A 24,769-nucleotide genomic window follows, 5' to 3' on the forward strand; every position below is an offset into this window, starting at 1 on the left:
CTAGAATCCATTATGGACATCTAAAATACTTGATCGACTGGAAGGAATATGGTCCAGAAGGGACTTTTGCCTATGATATCCACGCTCCTTAGTTGATCCGAGCATTTCATTCCAAGTTTCCACGTGTCCTGGGATCACCCGGGAAGGGGGGGGGTGCTGTCATGTTCCGGCCCTTAAACATTTTCCTACCTCTCCAGTGTCTGTCCAGGCTAGTGCTGAGGTCCACTTGCACTGTGCATCACTCCCAGGTAGCACAGAGGTCCGCTCACGCTGCACATCGCTCCTGGCTGGTGCTGAGGTCTGTCTATGTTGCTCCTGCCCCATCCGCTCAGGGTCCTGTTACTGAGCATGGAGATGGCTCTCCACAGCCCCTTGCTCACAGTGTGTCTTCCCAGCATGTTGGCACACAGGCTGCATGCCAGAGTTCCCACCTAAATCACAGCATTTGCGCAGCCATGTTGGACTCTGTCATCTGATGCTCTTCCTCCACTCAGAGCGCTGCTCCCAGACCAGCTGATCACAGCATAAAATCCCTGGGGAACCTCCCCTTTAAATTCCATTTCCTCTGTTGCCAGTACAATGTCGCTTCTGTTGCTGTGTGCTGAGCTCCCAGGTACTCTGTATCTGAACGATCCCAGTCCATGTGATTCCAGTTCCAAGTCTGGTTATAAGTCTCTATTCCATCTAACACTCCAGTCTGGTTTTACCACAGAGACTTGTTTCTATCTGCCTTCTTCAGTCCCAGCAGAACATCGGTCCCATCCGATATCTCCAAACATCTGTCCCATATGATATCTCCAAACATCAGTCCCATGCGATATCTCCAAACATCGGTGCTATCCGATATATCCAAATACCGGATCCATTCAATATCCTCAAACATCGGTCTCAAAGCCGATCAAGTTCTTCAGTTCATCAACATTGGTCTCAAACCAATCAAGTTTTTCAATTCATCAATATTGGTCTCGAACCGATCCAGCTCTCGATACAGCATCATCGGTCCTAATCCGAATCTGCCCATCTCTTCAGTATCATATATCCAGTTCCCATTCTAATCTGCTGTTCAATATAGACAGTTGCTTTACTGTCCTCGCCTTCGAGACCATCATCCTCTACAGTTCATATACTCCTCACATCATACATGAGGTAGTACTGGCTCAAGCCACCCAGTTTCATCCACACCTCCCAAGTCTCCTCTCCAGCCTTCCACGCCTGTTCCACCCAAATCCAAACCTCAGACGTGACTGCAACAATATATCAATGTAATTCTCTTCCACTTATTTACCCATTCTTGTTTATATTAATATTTTTCTCTAATTGCTATATGACTGCAAATATGCATTAAATGATAAAAATATATATATCTATATATATATATATATATATATATATATATATATACATATATATATGTATATATATCACATCACAACACAAGACTTTCTTACAGTTAAAGCACAAGTCTGAACAATGTTAAAAGGGAGGATCACTAATCTGTTATGTCTCAATACAAATGACAAACTGTAAATCACTGTATTTAATGTAATTATTTATTCATATAAATGATTTCAGTGAATCTATGTTCAAGCACTTTGGCAACATGCAAGGTTCTGTCTGTAATTAGAGAATAGCTAGATTGCATGTGTTGAAAATCTGAATTGAAGTATACGGTATATGGCTTTAAAAGATAAGTAAATAAAAGTAAAATATTATACTGTATGTAGCAAAATAAGTCTATTTAACCAAAATATAAACAGAAATTATAAATCAACGGACGAAAACACAATCTCATATTGAACTACAGCTCCCATTATGCTCAGCTGGGTTAATGTCTGGCTTAACAGCATAATGCCTGCTGTGAACATGCATATTGTACACCAAATTGGAGAAATCTATTCATTGGGTGAGATAAATGAAAAGATGGCAATCTGCTGCACCTTACCCACCTATCAATTCCACACATAGACTGATGCAGTCACTAGCTGTCAGAGGTTTCCATCAAGACTGATCAATTTCTATCTGTTTGACTGGATTTTAAATTATTAATACACTTATGTGAAGGTCCACAAATTACTAATTTGATTAAAAATTACAAATGTGCAGAATAAATTGATCGGTGTGTGGACGGCTGAATTTTTAGGCGCTAAGCAGGGTGACTGGGGATCACGATTGTCCACGCATCCCTTCAATTACTGACATACAGTAATTAACCCACATTTAGCATCAACTGCAGCCTATTTTCAATGATGTCCAGTATAAAACATTCAGACTACAATATATCATTTAAAAACAAGATGTAACGGTTGGAGAACTTATAGAGCTGTGGATCATTAACAAAGACTAGAGACTGCTTTAATGCATAAACCTATGCATATGTGTATGATCATACTGAGCACAGGCATGTTTCTTCTGCCCATACGATAGTATGGAACATAGGACACATTACTGAAAACATCACCAGTAAACATGCTCTTCTGTCAATTTTATCTGCCTATACTTTATTTAATGTTTATGGTTTACTTCCAATTTATTGCTTGCTTTGCACTCATTTAATTAACACAATTCAAATAATTTGTTAAATATATTGGTTTACAAGTCCATATCATATCTATGAGACTACATGACTTGTTTTTGAATGCCCTAAAAGACTTTATCCATGACTGCTTTTTTTTTTTTACACCTCCACAGTTGTGCAAGTTTCTGGCTATTTTGCATGGCAGTGGCTTGAAAATCAGATCACCTATGTGTAGTTTGTACCCTCAACTCAATTAAATATCTCATTCTGCAAAATAAAACCTGCTTTGCGCCTAGCAAAGCACAGCACTGTGCCTAACCTGAACCCCTTAGGAACACTCTTGATCTAGACACATGTTTGTCAAAAGCCCATATTTTACAATGGACTTCTGGACACAGTGCCCAATTCATTATGGATCACAACTGCGAATGCAATAGCGATTACGCACGCAGTTCAACTGCGATAGTATGCTAATCCATTGGAATCCCTATGCCGTCGCAGCATAACATATGGACGCCCACTTTACCTTACACCATACTTGCCTACTTTTGAAAAAGTATTTCAGGGAGATTGTGAAATTACCACCTATGAGCGTGGCGGTAAAGTAGATGTGTACTGCTCCGCCTGAGAGAAGCGTCATAAAATTGATTTAAATCCATATGTAAATGAGCCCCAAAGCAGTTAGTAAGATGTACTTGCTGATGAAAACACACTAATACTATTTAAAAAATGCATGTAGCCATAGGGATCATTGTGCCTTATACCAAATGTGGGGAAATGATCCAATTTGAATGTATATAGCTCTGTTTTTAGTTTTAATATAACAGCTACATAATGGAGGGTGAGGTGCAATCAGGGAGATTGCTAGACTCTTCAGGAGACAGGGAGATTTCTGCTATGTCAGGGAGTCTCCCTGACAATCAGGGAGAGTTGGCAAGTATGCCTTACACACATCCATAATGTTTAGCAAGACTGCAAAACCAAGGTCAGACCTTACTCAGAAATTGCTAACTTCATCACACGCTATGAGACCCCTGATTTGGGATGAAGGGAGAACAGTACGGCATCACAGTGGCTAATTTATGCACGCCCCTGCAACGGCGTTGAAACGCACCGGCACGCCTGCGTTTTGCTGACCACTCCCCCCATTGCCACCCACAAACGGCACTTCCTGTCAATCACCCTGCGATGGGTCTGTGTAGTCACTGTGAACGCAGTCCCGATCGCAGTGGCCGGTTCGCGCGCACACACTGCGATGCATACGCATGCGCAGATCGCAACAATTGGTCAATTACGTGCGTATTACCAACTGTGATCCTTGTTGAATCAGGCCCACAGTTCCATAAAAATAAGTGCAGAAATACTCTTTCATGATGAATGGTAATGGTAGTGTGGTTATTGAATAACTTGTCATTATTATTGGCTGCGGATACTTCAACATTATATACTACTGTAAAGTGTATGACAAGATTAAGTAATAGGAATTCAGTGGGGTTAACCTATAAATATGGATACATGCATAAATTAGAACATCCTTGAAGATCCAAAGGTTTATTAAAATACTATTCAATAAAGTTATTTTGCACAACTGAATTTAATACCATACCCATGTTGCATAGTAAATCTAAAAATATGTTTAAATGCAATAAATTAAATAGATAATAGTATAGCCCTGACTTTAATTTGTTGGAACAAATGTTGGTTACAAATGTTGTATGCACAGTGTGGATACAAGAACTAATGATGAACAATGTTATTTCAATAACACAGTGGTTGTAAGAGTATAGTAAAAACAATTTGCATAATATTGCATTTTGGGACTAATTCAGCATTACACGCAAGTCACTTCTCTCACCTATACAGCCCATGCTCATTGAAGTCACAGACCGTAAGGTGCATGATCGTCACAGCAAATGCAGTGCAAAGTACAAAGTCTGGTGCAATTGTGCAAAACAATGCATGCTAATTATGTTTTTATTGTAATATATTGTTTTTTAAACTGCTTAAACGTGAATGGGAGAGCAAGCTTACTATAATAACTGTTATTAGTTTATCCATTACCATAAATGACTTAATTCATCCATATAACACAGCAGTAAGAGAACCAAAATTATATTTTGCTGAGTAATGATACTGATATATACTGTAATGATTGCATGTAAAGCAAAGTCCTATATAACTAATTTATATGTTATTATATGTCTTGTCCCACTCACCCACCCAGTTCACAATATAAATAATACTTTATATGTACCATAAAATCCAGGGTCAGTTATTGGACCACCTAAAACAGAAAAAAAGGAAGAGAGAGAAAATATGTGAGTATAATCACATGTTCTATTATTAATTATTACTTAATTACTATTGTTATTTATTATTAGTTATTATTATTTATTAAGCAGCGCAATACTGTTTTGTAATGCCCCACTGGCACGTTTGATTCCAGTAATATGTATAACTAATGGCACCTGCACAAAAGTTAATCATTGATCCATATTTCAGTCAACTATGACAAAAAATGCTGTTAAGGAATGTAACTCCCAATATGGCTGGGGTGATTAACAATCTGTGAGACCACTCCAATCTACTACTGCTCTGAACCAAACTAAAAGACAGATCATAGATCTATGGCGTATGGAGATGGAGATATTCCAGGGATCAATCTTCAAGTTCCACTTTAATTTCACTTTTCTCTGAAATGCAAGTCCATTGTATATTTATAAATTTCCATATTATGGATTTTATAGTCTATGAATGAACTAGGAACGAGGGACACTTAACACCAAATCCCACCAATGAAATCTGAGCAATTTGGCGGCCATATGTATTGAACATTTCATTCATCTGTAGAGGTACCTTAGGAAAATGTCAGGAGGATAAGCTTACTGGTTACCGCCAGCAGAAGGCATATATGGATTTTCCTACAGAACTTTTTAAATTAAGTCAAGTGGGTTCATCACCTACACAGAGTGGAAGTATCCAGAGGGCCAGATTAATGCTTGGGGGAGGGGGGGCATAGTGGTGGTCACCCAGGGTCCCCCACACATAAAGGGCCCCTACATACTGTCCCCACAACTGGTACTCGGATCCTGGAATACAGCATTTTGCTGTCTCCAGTCCCCCTTGGCACCTCAGCTGCTCTGTATACAGCAGCCACCATGGAGCTTCACTGCAGTTAACTCTCGCGAGATGTTGCATCATCATCTCTCAGCAATGTTTTCTCAGCCCACCAGAGCCAAGGTAGAGGGAGGGCTCAGGATGGATTTGGGATGCAGGGAGAACAGAGCTGAATCCCAGACACAGATGCGTTTCTACTTAGTGATGATGGGGTGGGTGCCCGGATTTACATGGGAGCAGTGGCGGTCCTAGGAGCAGGCAAGCAGGGTGGTCGCCCGGTGCGCTGCAGCCTGGAGGGCAGCCGCAGTCAGCCCACTGGTGCCGCCTAATGTGACAGCACCAGTCTGCTCTTGCCTGTCGCCACTGCCATACTTACAAACTTTGCTGCAGCAGCTCAGCAGTACTCAGAAAACAGCTCCACTCTCCCACAACCCCCTTGCACCTTGCCTGAACTTCCTCTTCCTGTCAGCTGCACTGGACTACACAACAGAAGGTAAGAACTACTGCTGGGGAGGAGAGGTGTGGCAGCAAAATTTGTAGGGACTCTGCTAATCTCACATCAGCTTGAGGGATATAGGTAGTCTAAGGCTGAAATAGTGTAACATAATAACAGCTCCCTCTGCCTTCCCCTGTCACCCTTTGCCTATTCCCGTCTCCCACTGCCTTTCACTGTCACCCTCTGCCTTCCTCTGTTACCCACTGCCTCTTCCTGTCAACCTTTGCATCTTCCTGTTACCAGAACATGTAGGAGAAGGGGGTAGGGATATCCTAAGCACTGTTTAGACCACTGAAGAGATGAATTGAAGGTATGTTCCAAAATGTACCAAAATATAAGAGTTGAGAGTTGTATTAAACACGAAAACAAAGAAGTACTCTCTTTTTATGAGACACTCAACCTGCTCAAATTACATACAGTCTGGCCCAAAATAGGTCCAGTTAATTAAAACTGACTGACTTGATAAGGGAGATCATTGATCTCCCTTATCAAGTCAGTCAGTTTTAATTAACTGGACCTATTTTGGGCCAGACTGTATGTTGTTCTGTTCTATGTTTTGTGTACAGATGTCTCTTTGATATAAAATTGTGGTATTATTTTCTTTTAGTGGCAAACTATTAAAGTTAAGTTTTAATTTGAGTAGGGTGAGTGCCCCATAAAAAGAGAGTACTTCTTCTTTATCTTCCTGTTACCCATTGCTTCTGCCTGTCTGCCTCTCCCCTGTCACCCATTGCCTCTCCCTGCCACCTTCTCCCTGTCACCCATTGCCTCTCCCTGCCACCTTCTCCCTGTCACCCATTGCCTCTCCCTGCCATCTTCTCCCTGTCACCCATTGCCTCTCCCTGCCACCTTCTCCCTGTCACCCATTGCCTCTCCCTGCCATCTTCTCCCTGTCACCCATTGCCTCTCCCTGCCACCTTCTCCCTGTCACCCATTGCCTCTCCCTGCCACCTTCTCCGTGTTACCCCATGCCTTCTGCTGTCACCCACTGCCTCTCCCTGTCTCCCTCTGCCTACCGCTGTCTCCCTCTGCCTTCCACTGTCAACCTTTACCTTCCTCTCTCACCCTCTGCCTCTCCCTGTCACCCTCTGCATCTTCCTACCTTCCTGTCGGGAGTGTGCGCGCCTTCGGTGCCTGCAAAGAGTCCTCTTTAGGTTGTTTTTTTTTGGTGGGGGCGCTAAAGGAAATTTTCACCCTGAGCTCCACAAGGTCTAGAACCGGCCCTGCATGAGAGCAGTTCTGAATTTATGGCAATAGTCTTTTTTTTATCTGAGGTATTATAAGATTTCCTTGTAGACGACATTAGTTTTTCATCCTGATATCAACACAAAACACAAAACAATTTAGTTTTGACTTGACACGCAAAAGGGCCATGTAAAGTTGTCCATGAGAAAAACAGTCTCCACTTTGGTCAACTCCAGCCACATTAAGGGTCTCATTCAGACCCGCTCACAAGCACTTGAGCACTCGCAAGCGGGTCGATGTTTGGCTCTGCGCACGCGCAGCGGCCGCACTGTGCGTGCGCAAGCCCCGGAGCGATAGAGACATTTTCTCGCTCCGGGGGTCACTGCAAAAGGGGTGGCTGTCGGTGTTGATCGACAGCTCGCCACCATTTTGTAGGCGTGGCAGTGGGGTGGTTTCACAAACAGAGGCATTCCAAAGCGAACGCTTGCCGTTTGTGGGCGGCCCCACTGACATCACCAGTGATGTCAGTGGGAGAGCTTCCGGCTCTATTAGAGCCGGAAGCTCTCTGGGGCTTGCGGAAGACGAGACCCTATCAGAAGGGTCTCGTCACAAGCCCCGATGGTCACGATGGTCTTGACCATCACGACCATCATCCTGGACGCTCGTTAAAGCTGTGGGTGGTAACCCACAGCCTAGTGAGTGGCCAGGAGGCCGGATCATTTTTTAGATGCAGCCGCCCTCATTCAGAGCAAGCGCTCGCATTTTGCGAGCGCCTCTGAATGAGGTCCTAAGTGTCTTTCCCTATGGTTTATTTATTGTCATGCAAAGGCAGACTCTTACCAGGATTTGGAATTGTTTGAAATGAAAGAATCGTTTGACACCTAAATGAAATAAGAACGTTAAAAAAGGGAAAAACTGAAATTATGTATCAGTAAACAGAGCTCTCATACATAGTTGTGATATATCTTTAACGGTTTAGCTCGGACGGACGTTTTTTCATTGACCTGCTTCACTAAAATAGTCACTGCTCGGCTCGCTTTTGTCATACATTAATATTACATTCACCTAAACCTTCCTCCATAATACTCTATATAATAGTGAAAATCCGTCCAGTGGTTCTCGAGATTACCGAACGAACAGACAGACCCCTACCAGGGACTTTATTTATATGTATAGATATATATATTTTGTAAATGTTAGGGGCCCCTAAAATTTTGTTGAATCCATCCCTGAATATCTATTTTGTGAAAAGAATAACTTTTATGCACTACAGATGAGAGAAATTTCAAAACTATTCCACAGAAGTGTTCTGTATTTGACAAAGCAATTTTGCACATTTTGGAATCTGGTTTTAAGTCTTAAAACAAATATACCACACAGTAGAATAAACTGTTTTTCTATTCGTAGTAAAAAAAAAAATGAGTTTAAAAATGCTGTATAAAATGCTATTTTGCAGAATAGTAACACTAAGGCGAGAAAAGTGGAATGCAAAGATTGCATTACTGGAAATTTGCAAATGGCATGTTCTGAAGCAAAATTAGATTTGCTGAAATGAACTCAAGTCTAGCATGCACCCTAACAGTTTGCTAGGTATCAGTGACATCATCAAGACACTTGCTGTATAATATTAATTATTATTATATTTATTAATTAGATAATGAATTCTAGTGCGTTGATAGGCTATATGCTCATGAATAGATCATAAAATATCTTCCACAAATTTGTGTAGATGGTTGGTCCAATTTAAGAGGAATTGTATGACTTGTAAAGTTGTAATGTAACCTATGATTCAAAAATAATCTGTCAGATTCTAAAAAAATTCTAAAATTCAGAAGCTAAAAACACAAAAACGAAAATATTATTATGCTGTAAAATGCAGTTCAAAGTCAGCACAATATTTTTGATTACAAAGCAATATCTTAGTTAATTGGGTATTATTTAATTTACAGTTACAGAGTTTATCCTGTAATTGTTTTATCCGATTGTAAGATATCTGTTTTGTGTTATGGAAAACTGAGATTTCCCAGTAATACTAAATAATAATTGTTCAGTAAAGTTACAGCTGTGATATAATCTGTGACTCACAAATAGTAATGGATCAGAAATATTAAAAATGAGACATAAGATGCAGGAGGCATGCATAAGAATGTATAAGAAACCGACCAGTTCCACGTTATAGAACAATCATTTAGACCTAGAGGTTGGGCATCAAAACACTTTAGAGTTCTCAATTTGAAATGATAAAACAATGCAATAACAAAAATCGATATCCAGAGCAGTTACTTTCTCTGGCCCATTGGGAAGAGGAAAATAAATATATTGTGTACATATATAAATTGCAAATCACATTGAAAGCACTATATAGGATATTTAAAATTACACTGTTAAGAATGTGTCAGTCATATATTGGTAGGCAGTGTCATACTGGGGCATGATGGGCCCATCGGTGGAATGCAATGGTAGGGGTGTCGCAAGCCACTACAGACGCTTGGCTAACCAATACTCAAATGTTGGTGCAGTTTCTATAGAATGGAAAGGACAAAGCACCCATGTTGACCAGTGGTACTGTTCCACCAGGTAACTGACAGTCTAACAGAGTAAAAATGTATGAACCTGACGCCTAAAAGAGGGAATGGGCCCTCAGGCAGTGGGACCCACTGGGGATTTCCCCTGTACCTCTGTGGGCCAGTCCAACCCTGTTGGCAGGTGAGAAGAGAAGAGAGGATATTCTTCTTAATATTTATTTCCATTTATTTATACAGTGCACACATATTCCACAGCGCTTTATGGAGAATATTCTGCCATTCACATCAGTCCCTGCCTCAGGGAAGCTTACACTCTATATACCCTACCACATGCACACGCACATGTACTGTACATTTGAGTTAGTTATTTAGCCAATTAACCTAGCAGTATATATTGGAGTCTGATAGGAAACCAGAGTACCCAGAGAAAACCCACTAAAGCAGAGGGAGAATATACAATCAAACCCAAGACCTCAGTGCTGTGAGGCAGTAAGGCTAATCCTTACACTAATTGTGCTACCTATGTGTCAAGCATCTTCAATTTGGGATCATGTTAAATGTTTTAGCGTCAACTGTGTCATTTTTTTTATCTAAATTATTAAAGTATGTTATCAACATAGCTATAAACTAAAGCATTAGGAATTGTCTCCTTTTCTATTTTACATGGTCCCAAATTAAAAAAGCTGGCATTTGCTTTCTTTAAATGTTGTTTTTTTTTAATACTCCAATTTGTTTGCAACATTCTTAACACTGTGATCTGAAAAGTATTTACACTACATACTGTATTTATTATACTTTAAAAAAAAAAAATTTTTTTATTTCAGACACTTTTACTTGGTCCCTGAACTCTGTCTTCTTGGCCAAGAAGGCACATCAACGCCTTTTTTTCTTCAGACGTTTAAGATCAGCATGTGTGTGTAGAGGGACCTTGTTAAACTTTTATCACAGTATTGTGAAAAGTGTCCTGACCTACGGGATTGTGATATGGTATGGGAATTGTACTGTGGCAGAACGTAAGGCACTAGATCGGGTGGTTAGGACAGCTTGTAGAATAATTGGAGTTATGCTACCATGCACCCAGGAGATATATGATAAGAGGCTCCTGAAGAAATCTAACTCTATCTTAGTAGATCCCAGCAATCCAAACCATGTGTTCTTTGAGAAGTTGCCATCAAGTAGGTGCTTTAGAGCTGTGCGTTCACGTACAAATCGTTGCACAATAGCTTTTTCCTTAGTGCAGTACGTATGCTAAATGGTCGTAATAACCCTGATTTGTTTATATTATGATGTTTTCTTTTTACTATTTTAATAGTAGTGTAATTACTGACTGTCTTAATATGTGGTATAGTGCTGCTTGGTTTTTCGTTGACATCACTCCTACCCTCTTAGAGGAAGGGGCTCCCGCCGCTGCTGCGGAGAAGAAGAGGACACTGAAAAAAACCTCACTCACTGCGTACTGGCCGGGTTCCGGCGCCTGCAAAATCTAGCGGCGTGGAGCTGCGCTTGTGCATATCACCGAATTCCAAAATGCTGCATCGTCTGCAGCCCCAAGGAACCGGGTAGGGCTGGCTGAAAGACAGAGTAGCAGCTTTCTAATGGAAGCCGCTCTGTACTGATAGCAGCCTGGACTGGCAGTCCCAGGGGGAGGTGTCTCCTCCCCGAGACTGCTTGTTGTGTATCTGACTAGCAGATAGCGCTTCCAATAGGATGCCACTGACAGGCACAGTGTAGCCAGTGCAGTCACTGAGGTGGCGGATTTTATTGGGGGGGGGGGGCTGCTGCCCCTAGGTAAAATCTGCTACTGGTTGTTAATGACAATAAAGTATTCGTTCATTCATTCTCTCTTTGGTTCCACCTGTACTGGAGAATATAACTGCAGCCAATGAAAGTGTATTAGTGTGAGGGTGGAGGAGGGTGGGAGAAGATAAAAAGTGGCGGAAATGGCAAAATAAATGAAAAAGGGTAAATATATGTGTGTGACAAAAACAATTAAATGAGAGTGAGAAGAGGGTGATATAGGAATGTGTTATGTCAGAAGAAGGATGAAATGACTGTGTGTGAGTGGCATAAAATGTGTGTTTAAGAAGAAAGATTAATGGGCATATGTATTAAACATATTTACAGACAATCTGTATTCTGAGGATTCCGCATTAAATAACTATCTAATCAATGTATTGGGAGGGAAGTGGGAACCTCAGCAAATATCACAGATATCTCTTTGTTCTACGGCAAAAGCAGTCTCCATAGCTTTCTCAGTGAATAAGTGTGCACGTATATCAGATTGATAAAATGTACTGTATGTAGGGAAAGGATTTAGTCAGAATGACTGAGTGGAAAAGGGGATGGAATAAAAATGTGTGTACATGAGAAGGAGTATAATGTAAAACGTGTGAACATGAGAAGGAGTATGATGTACAGACGGTGTAATGGTTAGCATTACTGCCTCACAGCACTGAGGTCGTGGGTTCGATACCCACTACGGCCCTAACTGTGCGGAGTTTGTATATTCTCCCTGTGCTTGCGTGGGTTTCCTCCGGGTACTCCGGTTTCCTCCCCCACTCCAAAAATACACTGGTAGGTTAATTGGCTCCCAACAAAAATTAACCTTAGTCTGTATGGGTGTGAGCATGTGGTAGGGAATATAGATTGTAAGCTCTACTGGGGCAGGGACTGATGTGAATGTAAAATGTGTATATGAGAAGGAGTATGATGTAAAATGTGTGTGCATGAGAAGGAGTATGATATAAATGTGTGTATATGAGAAGGAGTATGATGTAAAATGTGTGTACATTAGAAAGAGTATGATGTAAAATGTGTATATGAGAAGGAGTATGATGTAAAATGTGTGTACATGAGAAGGAGTATGATGCAAAATGTGTGTACATGAGAAGGAGTATAATGTAAAACGTTTATTTTGCCATTTCCGCCACTTTTTTGTGTACATGAGAAGGAGTATGATGCAAAATGTGTGTACATGAGGAGTATGATGTAATATGTGTGTACATGAGAAGGAGTATGATGTAAAATGTGTGTACATGAGAAGGAATATGATGTAAAATGTGTATATGAGAAGGAGTATGATGTAAAATGCATGTGCATGAGAAGAAGTATGATGTAAAATGTGTATATGAGAAGAAGTATGATGTAAAATGTGTGTACATGAGAAGGAGTATGATGTAAAATGTGTGTACACGAGAAGGAGTATGATGTAAAATGTGTGTACAAGAGAAGGAGTATGATGTAAAATGTGTATATGAGAAGGAGTATGATGTAAAATGTGTGTACATGAGAAGGAGTATGATGTAAAATGTGTGTACATGAGAAGGAGTATGATGTAAAATGTGTGTCCATTAGAAGGAGTGTGATGTAAAATGTGTGTACATGAGGAGTATGATGTAAAATGTGTATATGAGAAGGAGTATGATGTAAAATGTGTGTATATGAGAAGGATTATGATGTAAAATGTGTGTACATGAGAAGGAGTATGATGTAAAATGTGTGTACATGAGAAGAAGTATGATGGAAAATGTGTATATGAGAATTAGTATGATGTAAAATGTGTGTACATGAGGAGGAGTATGATGTAAAATGTGTGTACATGAGAAGGAGTATGATGTAAAATGTGTATATGAGAAGGAGTATGATGTAAAATGTGTGTACATGAGAAGGAGTATGATGTAAAATGTGTGTACATTAGAAGGAGTATGATGTAAAATGTGTGTACATGAGAAGGAGTATGATGTAAAATGTGTGTACATGAGGAGTATGATGTAAAATGTGTGTACATGAGAAGGAGTATGATGTAAAATGCGTGTACATGAGAAGGAGTATGATGTAAAATGTGTACATGAGAAGGAGTATGATGTATAAAGTGTGTACATAAGAAGGAGTATGATGTAAAATGTGTGTACATGATAAGGAGTATGATTCAAAATGTGTGTACATGAGAAGGAGTATGATATAAAATGTGTACATGAGAAGGAGTATGATGTAAAATGTGTATATGAGAAGGAGTATGATTTAAAATGTGTGTACATGAGAAGGAGTATGATATAAAATGTGTACATGAGAAGGAGTATGATGTAAAATGTGTGTACATGAGAAGGAGTATGATATAAAATGTGTAAAATGTGTGTCTATGAGAAGGAGTATGATGTAAAATATGTGCACATGAGAAGGAGTATGATGTAAAATGTGTGTACATTAGAAGGAGTATGATGTAAAATGTGTGTACATCAGAAGGAGTATGATGTAAAATGTGTGTACAGTAAAAGGAGTATGATGTAAAATATGTGTACATGAGAAGGAGTATGATGTAAAATGTGTGTTCATTAGAAGGAGTATGATATAAAATGTGTGTACATGAGAAGGAGTATGATGTAAAATGTGTGTACATGAGAAGGAGTATGATGTAAAATGTGTGTACATGAGGAGTATGATGTAAAATGTGTGTACATCAGAAGGAGTATGATGTAAAATGTGTGTACATGAGAAGGAGTATGATGTAAAATGTGTGTACATGAGAAGGAGTATGATGTAAAATGTGTGTACATGAGAAGGAGTATGATGTAAAATGCGTGTACATGAGAAGGAGTATGATGTAAAATGTGTACATGAGAAGGAGTATGATGTATAAAGTGTGTACATAAGAAGGAGTATGATGTAAAATGTGTGTACATGAGAAGGAGTATGATGCAAAATGTGTGTACATGAGAAGGAGTATGATGTAAAATGTGTATATGAGAAGAAGTATGATGTAAAATGTGTGTACATGAGAAGGAGTATGATGTAAAATGTGTGTACACGAGAAGGAGTATGATGTAAAATGTGTGTACAAGAGAAGGAGTATGATGTAAAATGTGTATATGAGAAGGAGTATGATGTAAAATGTGTGTACATGAGAAGGAGTATGATGTAAAATGTGTGTACATGAGAAGGAGTATGATGTAAAATGTGTGTCCATTAGAAGGAGTGTGATGTAAAATGTGTGTACATGAGGAGTATGATGTAAAATGTGTATATGAGAAGGAGTATGATGTAAAATGTGTGTAAATGAGAAGGATTATGATGTAAAATGTGTGTACATGAGAAGGAGTATGATGTAAAATGTGTGTACATGAGAAGAAGTATGATGGAAAATGTGTATATGAGAATTAGTATGATGGAAAATGTGTGTACATGAGAAGGAGTATGATGTAAAATGTGTGTACATGAGAAGGAGTATGATGTAAAATGTGTGTACATTAGAAGGAGTATGATGTAAAATGCGTGTACATGAGAAGGAGTATGATGTAAAATGTGTACATGAGAAGGAGTATGATGTATAAAGTGTGTACATAAGAAGGAGTATGATGTAAAATGTGTGTACATGAGAAGGAGTATGATGCAAAATGTGTGTACATGAGAAGGAGTATGATATAAAATGTGTACATGAGAAGGAGTATGATGTAAAATGTGTATATGAGAAGGAGTATGATGTAAAATGTGTGTACATGAGAAAGAGTATGATATAAAATGTGTACATGAGAAGGAGTATGATGTAAAATGTGTGTACATGAGAAGGAGTATGATATAAAATGTGTAAAATGTGTGTCTATGAGAAGGAGTATGATGTAAAATATGTGCACATGAGAAGGAGTATGATGTAAAATGTGTGTACATTAGAAGGAGTATGATGTAAAATGTGTGTACATCAGAAGGAGTATGATGTAAAATGTGTGTACAGTAAAAGGAGTATGATGTAAAATGTGTGTACATGAGAAGGAGTATGATGTAAAATGTGTGTACATGAGAAGGAGTATGATGTAAAATGTGTGTACATGAGAAGGAGTATGATGTAAAATGTGTGTACATTAGAAGGAGTATGATGTAAAATGTGTGTACATCAGAAGGAGTATGATGTAAAATGTGTGTACATGAGAAGGAGTATGCTGTAAAATGTGTGTACATGAGAAGGAGTATGATGTAAAATGTGTGTACATGAGAAGGAGTATGATGTAAAATGCGTGTACATGAGAAGGAGTATGATGTAAAATGTGTACATGAGAAGGAGTATGATGTATAAAGTGTGTACATAAGAAGGAGTATGATGTAAAATGTGTGTACATGAGAAGGAGTATGATGCAAAATGTGTGTACATGAGAAGGAGTATGATGTAAAATGTGAATATGAGAAGAAGTATGATGTAAAATGTGTGTACATGAGAAGGAGTATGATGTAAAATGTGTGTACACGAGAAGGAGTATGATGTAAAATGTGTGTACAAGAGAAGGAGTATGATGTAAAATGTGTGTACATGAGAAGGAGTATGATGTAAAATGTGTGTACATGAGAAGGAGTATGATGTAAAATGTGTGTCCATTAGAAGGAGTGTGATGTAAAATGTGTGTACATGAGGAGTATGGTGTAAAATGTGTATATGAGAAGGAGTATGATGTAAAATGTGTGTATATGAGAAGGATTATGATGTAAAATATGTGTACATGAGAAGGAGTATGATGTAAAATGTGTGTACATGAGAAGAAGTATGATGTAAAATGTGTATATGAGAAGGAGTATGATGTAAAATGTGTGTACATGAGAAGGAGTATGATGTAAAATGTGTGTACATTAGAAGGAGTATGATGTAAAATGTGTGTACATGAGAAGGAGTATGATGTAAAATGTGTGTACATGAGAAGGAGTATGATGTAAAATGTGTGTACATGAGAAGGAGTATGATGTAAAATGCGTGTACATGAGAAAGAGTATGATGTAAAATGTGTACATGAGAAGGAGTATGATGTATACTGTGTGTACATAAGAAGGAGTATGATGTAAAATGTGTGTACATGAGAAGGAGTATGATGCAAAATGTGTGTACATGAGAAGGAGTATGATATAAAATGTGTACATGAGAAGGAGTATGATGTAAAATGTGTATATGAGAAGGAGTATGATGTAAAATGTGTGTACATGAGAAGGAGTATGATATAAAATGTGTACATGAGAAGGAGTATGATGTAAAATGTGTGTACATGAGAAGGAGTATGATATAAAATGTGTAAAATGTGTGTCTATGAGAAGGAGTATGATGTAAAATATGTGCACATGAGAAGGAGTATGATGTAAAATGTGTGTACATTAGAAGGAGTATGATGTAAAATGTGTGTACATCAGAAGGAGTATGATGTAAAATGTGTGTACAGTAGAAGGAGTATGATGTAAAATGTGTGTTCATGAGAAGGAGTATGATGTAAAATGTGTGTACATGAGAAGGAGTATGATGTAAAATGTGTGTTCATTAGAAGGAGTATGATATAAAATGTGTGTACATGAGAAGGAGTATGATGTAAAATGTGTGTACATGAGAAGGAGTATGATGTAAAATGTGTGTACATTAGAAGGAGTATGATGTAAAATGTGTGTACATCAGAAGGAGTATGATGTAAAATGTGTGTACAGTAGAAGGAGTATGATGTAAAATGTGTTTACAGGAGAAGGAGTATGATGTAAAATGTGTGTACATGAGAAGGAGTATGATGTAAAATGTGTGTACATTAGAAGGAGTATGATGTAAAATGTGTGTACATGAGAAGGAGTATGATGTAAAATGTGTACATGAGAAGGAGTATGATGTAAAATGTGTGTGCATGAGAAGGAGTATGATGTAAAATGTGTGTACATGAGAAGGAGTATGATGTAAAATGTGTGTACATTAGAAGGAGTATGATGTAAAATGTGTGTACATGAGAAGGCGTATGATATAAAATGTGTAAAATGTGTGTCTATGAGAAGGAGTATGATGTATAATATGTGTACATGAGAAGGAGTATGATGTAAAATGTGTGTACATTAGAAGGAGTATGATGTAAAATGTGTGTACATCAGAAGGAGTATGATGTAAAATGTGTGTACATTAGAAGGAGTATGATGTAAAATGTGTGTACATGAGAAGGAGTATGATGTAAAATGTGTGTCTATGAGACGGAGTATGATGTCAAATGTGTGTACATTAGAAGGAGTATGATGTAAAATGTGTGTACATTAGAAGGAGTATGATGTAAAATGTGTGTACAGGAGGAGTATGATGTAAAATGTGTGTACATGAGAAGGAGTATGATGTAAAATGTGTACATGAGAAGGAGTATGATGTAAAATGTGTGTACATGAGAAGGAGTATGATGTAAAATGTGTGTACATTAGAAGGAGTATGATGTAAAACGTGTGTACATGAGAAGGAGTATGATGTAAAATGTGTATATGAGAAGGAGTATGATGTAAAATGTGTGTACATGAGAAGCAGTATGATATAAACTGTGTAAAATGTGTGTCTATGAGAAGGAGTATGATGTAAAATGTGTGTAAATGAGAAGGCGTATGATATAAAATGTGTAAAATGTGTGTCTATGAGAAGGAGTATGATATAAAATGTGTGTACATGAGAAGGAGTATGATGTAAAATGTGTGTACATTAGAAGGAGTATGATGTAAAATGTGTGTACATGAGAAGGAGTATGATGTAAAATGTGTGTACATGAGAAGGAGTATGATATAAAATGTGTAAAATGTGTGTCTATGAGAAGGAGTATGATGTAAAATGTGTGTAAATGAGAAGGCGTATGATATAAAATGTGTAAAATGTGTGTCTATGAGAAGGAGTATGATATAAAATGTGTGTACATGAGAAGGAGTATGATGTAAAATGTGTGTACATGAGAAGGAGTATGATGTAAAATGTGTGTACATTAGAAGGAGTATGATGTAAAATGTGTGTACATGAGAAGGCGTATGATATAAAATGTGTAAAATGTGTGTCTATGAGAAGGAGTATGATGTATAATATGTGTACATGAGAAGGAGTATGATGTAAAATGTGTGTACATTAGAAGGAGTATGATGTAAAATGTGTGTACATCAGAAGGAGTATGATGTAAAATGTGTGTACATTAGAAGGAGTATGATGTAAAATGTGTGTACATGAGAAGGAGTATGATGTAAAATGTGTGTCTATGAGAAGGAGTATGATGTAAAATGTGTGTACATTAGAAGGAGTATGATATAAAATGTGTGTACATGAGAAAGTATGATGTAAAATGTGTGTACATTAGAAGGAGTATGATGTAAAATGTGTGTACATGAGAAGGAGTATGATGTAAAATGTGTGTATATGAGAAGGAGTATGATGTAAAATGTGTGTATATGAGAAGGATGAAATGAAATCGATGTGGGTGGGAAGGGAGTATAATAGGTTTGAGTTTATCACTGATTAGAAGCTGCAGGTCATCAGATAAAAATCCTATTTTGTTGGCACCTGGTCTATTTAGTCTCGAGTATAAGTCTCGAGTATAATAGGAATATGTCTAACTCAGGTATTTATTGGGCCCAGTGCAAATTATGAATCTGACTTGCCATGATTTGAAGCGGCAAATTCAAATCTATTAGCGCAATTCAGTATTGCTCCAGTGCTGGGGCAGCTGATCCGAAAAGCAGCTGTTCCACCCTCCATAACAGACAGACTTTCACCACTAATTAGTAGCAGGAAAAGGTTACATTGTTGGTTTCCTCGTGGCTTATAGCACCTGATTCAGACCCGCTCGCTAAGGCACGATCGCTCACTCTGAGCGATTTTCACCCATCCGTGCATGCGTATAATTCGCAGTGCTTGTGCGCAAGCCATTCGTTGCGATATGATTTTGGTTGCTCGTAAGCCATTATCAGGTCGCTGCTTTGAGTGACAGATATTGCCATTTGTGGGTGGTAACAGGGGAAGGTGCTTGTGAACAGGGGTGTGGATGTGCGAATGCAGGCGTTTCAGGCCGCCAAAACTCTGTTTAAAGGGCGTGCATAATTAGCGAAGTAGCGTCATTGTACATGTCACCTGCACATATTTCAGCCAGCACTGATCACTGTGCTTGCGGCAGGTTAAGGCAACCCCAAGGGCTGCGAGCATCTCCGATGGCTCATGATGGTCCCGATTAATCCTACATTTCCCGGAGATGACGTGTGTTGCGAGTGGCACTTTGACACTTGCGAGCGCACTTTGCTGTAGCTCGCTAAAACAGTGGGCGTCCTTACGCAACGCAGTGCGTGCACTTCATTTAAATATCCGGCCCCTTTTTGCCAGCGAGCGACCGCATCTTGTGAGCGGGTGTGAATGAGCTCCATAGTTCACATGCACACTACGAGGGTTAAAAGAAGAAGATATCTCTTCGCAACCTTGATCCCTATAGGAAAGAGAAGTCATCTCAAGATGATTTTAATACTGCAATTAAGCTCTGAAAATGTTCATGTTTCAGAGCTTAATGAATACTTGTCCTCATACTAGTGTATGGGAGCACATAGCAATAGGTACTGTGCTATACACAGGAGATATATTGGCTATGCAGGATATCTAATGCATTGGGCCAATGGTGAATTGGTACCTTACATAAAACATGCAGACACATGTATAACCAACCCATTCACCACCATACATAGGTGTGTGTAGTGTCCATTATAAAATAATCTTATGTATGAGTCACCAGAGACCATTTACTTTTAAGATTAAAGTCTGGCGTTTAAACCTGACACTAATACCTGTCTTGTCATTCGTCACCATTCCTTCACAATGTCAAGCCAATGTTTCAGTACAAATGACACCTGACGCTGATGCCTAGAACTGACAACTATCTTCATCAATTATTGTTGTCACTTGCAGCATAATCCATTTTTATCCATTATCAATTTATTAACATTAACAATTATCCATTATTGTTTTGTATCAAAATCTGACAAATAATAATAGTCGTGCAAAAGTGGAGCAAAGGGCCTGATTGAGAGGTGGTAGGTAATGAAAGCCGTGACTCTGTCTTTATGCTAATGCTGCAGCCATACAGAGATGCTCACCAGCTACAACTCATATTCACCACTTTGCGTAATAGAGTCGCACCATCTGACACACATCAGTCACACCATCAGACTTTAACGCGGCCCTAAGATTGCTTAGAATTTTCATCGGTATATGGCTCCGCAGCCAGCGCAACCTTGAAAAAAAGACGCAAACGCTGGCAGCAACATGCCCACATCTAGCTAGCCACCTCCGTTCAGGGCCGCCATCAGGGGGGACTGCCGAGCCTGTAGTACCAGGCCCGTAGTACCGGGCCCGGACACTCTGGGGGCCCGTCCACTCCTCCGAACGCATGTCCACTACTTACCCTGTTAAACTTACGTTCACTGACAGTCTCGGTCGGGGCCGCCGCCCGCCAGCGCCCTTTCCTATATCCTCTCACTATCTCTGACATCTCTGACTGCCCGACGCTGCTGCCGTGTATATGGCTGGCTGTGGGAGGCAGGCAGAGTGGATGTTCCCAGCCTGCTCTGTGCTGCTAGCCTATAGCACAATCAAGCAGCCGGGAGCATCCTCTCTACCTGCCTCCCACAAGCAGCCACAAACACCACAGCAGCGGCGGGCGGCTGGAGATGTAGGGAGAGGATATAGTACTGGGCGCTGTTGGCCGCGCAGTGGTATAAGCGGACCACCGGCCGAGCCTGTCAGGGAATGTAAATTTGGCAGGGGAATAGTAGTGGATTGGTGGGCCCCTCGTTGTGAGGGGGGACGGAGATTACTGGGGGGGGGTGTTTTCTGTGTTCTGCATAATGGGGGCTGGGGGCTGGGGGGGCCCTACCTATTTGGTCCGTCCCGGGCCCCGCGATTTCTGAAGGCGGCCCTGCCTCCGTTACCACTCAGGACCACCCACATTAGTTCTGCGTCCTCTGGTGGTAACCAAGGGGACGCAGGAGTAGTGCGACACGGATGCGTGCACCAGAGCCGTAACTAGACTTTTTGGTGCCCTGTGCCAGAAAGAGCATTGGCGTCTTCCCTCATTTTTCAAAGGGGCATAATGCACCCAAAAAAGGGCCATGGCCTCATGGGGAAGGGCCAGGGAAGAGATAGGGGAGGCCAGGAGATGCTGGGGATGAAATATGAGGAAGCTAAAAGCGAGAATGGTAATAAACAGAAATTTGACAGGCCCAAACAGCGCCCCCCGACCTATGGTGCCCTGTGCGATGGCACCAGCCACACTACCCTAGCTACGGCCCTGGCGTGCACTGATGGAAAACATCAGCCTCTTGCTACTGGAATCCACACTGCGTGCAGATTGTGAATAATTCACAAAAACTTACTTTCTTTTAAAAATAACTACAAGAAATCTCTTGTCCCATGACTTGAAGTTAAACAGTGGAAGAATCACAAGTTATTTTATTTATTATTTATTACCAGTTATTTATATAGTGCACACATATTCCGCAGCGCTTTATAGAGAGAATATTTGGCCATTCTCCTTAATCCTTATAATTATAATAATCATGTAAAATTATAGACTTATTGTTTATTTTGCATAATTATAGCAAAACTAATAATTACTATTAATAATTCATAATTATCCATACAATTAATTGCTCCATCAGTGATCTACTGCAGAGACAAATATATTAAATAACATCACTATACACACACGCATGCACACATTACACATATTGTATACTCATATGTCATTTTGTATGATTATTATTTTTTAGATGTTATTGTAAAACAATAAAAATATGGATGATGTTGATAAATGACAAAGTGATTGACAAAGTCAGGTACAAAGTCATATATCAGCATCAGTTGTCAACTGAAGATGAAGACATGGCTTGACACTGTCATTTAACAAGGATGATTGACAAAATCAGCGTCTGGAATGTTTAACTTTCCATAAAACAAAGGCCAGCTGTGCGGTTACACAAAAACAAGCAGTTTAGTAAAACTTGAGAGTAACCTGAACAAACTTTTATTGTTAGGGAATTAACCTTCACATACTAATAAATGTTTGGTAAAAGTAGCAAACCTTACTTTTGTGATAAAGTAAATAATTATTCTTAAATATAATTAGGCATGAATCTTTTTAACATAAGTTAAATTATATTTTTACATTCAGCATATTAAAGTAAGTGTACACCAATAATTCATAAATCGATACTGTCCACACTTCAAATGGACAGTATACACTTCATCAGCTGAGTTTATTTTGAAATTAATACACTTCACAAGCCTGTTTTGTAATTAGGTTCATAGCACCGTAACAGACCACAAAGAATACTGGCCCTGATTCAGAGCCGGACGCTCTGACAGAGAGCTCGCTCTGAATCAGGGCCGTCCCTTCTCCTTTTTTGGAGCGGCCTCCTGGCCGCTCGCATAGCTGTGGGCGACCACCCACAGCTATAGCGAGCGGCCAAAATGATGGTCGCAATGGTCAAGACCATCGCGACCATCGGGCTTGCGACGAGATCCTGCGGTAGGGTCTCGCTGCCGCAAGCCCAGGAGTGCTTTTGACTAGTGATGTCAGTGGGGCCGGCCCCAGACGGTAGGCGTTCCCATGGGAATGCCTCCGTCTGGGCAGCCACGCCCCCGGCACGCCCACCAAAGGGGGCGTGCTGTCAATCACCATCGACAGCACGCCCCCTTTGGTGCGAGACCCTTAACGACGGCTTGGCCGTTGTTATTCAGGTCTCGCACATGCGCACGACGGAGCCGCCTCCGTCATGCGCATGCGCACTTGGGCACCATCGACCCGCTTGCAAGCGCTCAGCGCTCACGAGCGGGTCTGAATCAGGCCCACTGGTTGTGAAATATCCTATTTCGTGTTGAGCGAAGATAAATATTGGAGGACTTTAGAGCATTTTAGCTAGACATACGATTCAGCAAGGATCGCTATTCTGCTTACACGCACGCAACACAGTTGGTAATATTAGCGGTGATATGTAAATGTGTGCATTCGCATTGCAATCGCATCCTAACATATGGACGCCCACTTTCCCTTACTCACATCTGTATACTTTGACAACATAGTTAAACAATCGGTAACATCGGACCCATACGCACAGTTAAGGCAGCTCAGACATCACTCAGTAATTGCTTACTTCAGCACACGCTATGAGTACTCAGGCGGCGTCTGGTATCGCAGTGGCTAATTTATGCACGCCCATGGACGGCGTCATACTTGCCTACTTTTGATTAACCTTTTCCAGGAGCAGCCGGTCATCTCAGTTTCGGGGGTGGGGCCAGGGGGAGGGTGGCAGGTCATTAGGCCCTGCCACCCTCTTTGCTGCAAAGCCTGCGATTTGAGGGTTTGCGAGGAGGGGATGGAGCTAAATGACGCGATTTGCATCATTTCGCTCCGCCCCCTCGCGGACCCGCAAATCTGTCCTAAAATTCACTAGGAAGTGGGCGGGATGTGGGAGATATGACTACTCTTTTGGGGGTGAGGGGGGTTAACCAAAAAATCGGGAGCCCCCCGTGACTCCCGGGAGAGTAGGCATGTATGAACGACGTTGAAACGCACTGGCACGCCTGCGTTCGCTTGATAACCCCCCATCACAACCCACATATGGCACTTCCTGTCAATCACTCTGCCATGGGTCTGCATAGCCTCAGCGATTGTAGTCCCGCGGAACGCAACAATCGTCCGATTGTGAGCGTATAAGCAACTGCGGTCCTTGCTGAATCAGGCCCATAATCCCTGAGATGCCTCTTCTAGGCAGGCTGGAGTGTATATTTCATCCTCTAGGCAGGCTAGTGACCACCACAGTGATGAAAGACCACATGAAAACTTGCACCATTAGCAGTCACTTAAGAACACTGTTTCTCACCTCTAAAAACTGAGGGCCTGATTCAGACCCGCTCGCGAGCGCTATGCGCTCGCGTGCGGGTCGATGTTTGGCCACTGCGCATGCGCACGCCGGAGCCGGCTCCCACAAAACCATGCGCGAGACCTGGCTAGCGACAGGCGCTCCGTCGCTCCAGGTCTTGCACCAAAAGGGGGCGGCTGTCGATTTTGATCGACAGCTCGCACCGTTTTGGAGGCGGGCAGGGGGGATGGCTGGCCAAACGGAGGAGTTCCCGAGTGATGTCAGTGGTGAGCTTCCGGC

The 24,769-nt window shown here is 40.6% G+C and overlaps 1 protein-coding gene across 3 annotated transcripts in view; it reads right to left on the bottom strand.

Moving 5' to 3' along the window:
* The window catches only part of NTRK2 (neurotrophic receptor tyrosine kinase 2), a 334,844-nt gene that overhangs the window by 252,043 nt on the left and 58,032 nt on the right, over nt 1-24,769 (bottom strand). For 2 of the 3 annotated variants that reach the window (XM_088470098.1, XM_088470099.1), the window contains exon 10: nt 4,770-4,799. The exons of the other annotated variant lie outside the window; for it this stretch is intronic. In XM_088470098.1, the coding sequence (XP_088326224.1) occupies nt 4,770-4,799 (30 nt within the window). The remainder of the gene's footprint in view (nt 1-4,769; nt 4,800-24,769) is intronic. 3 annotated transcript variants of the gene reach the window in all.

This window comes from Taudactylus pleione, unplaced genomic scaffold, assembly GCF_031769625.1.
Source record: "Taudactylus pleione unplaced genomic scaffold, aTauple2 ptg000095l, whole genome shotgun sequence".
NCBI classification, from domain to species: Eukaryota; Metazoa; Chordata; class Amphibia; order Anura; family Myobatrachidae; genus Taudactylus; species Taudactylus pleione.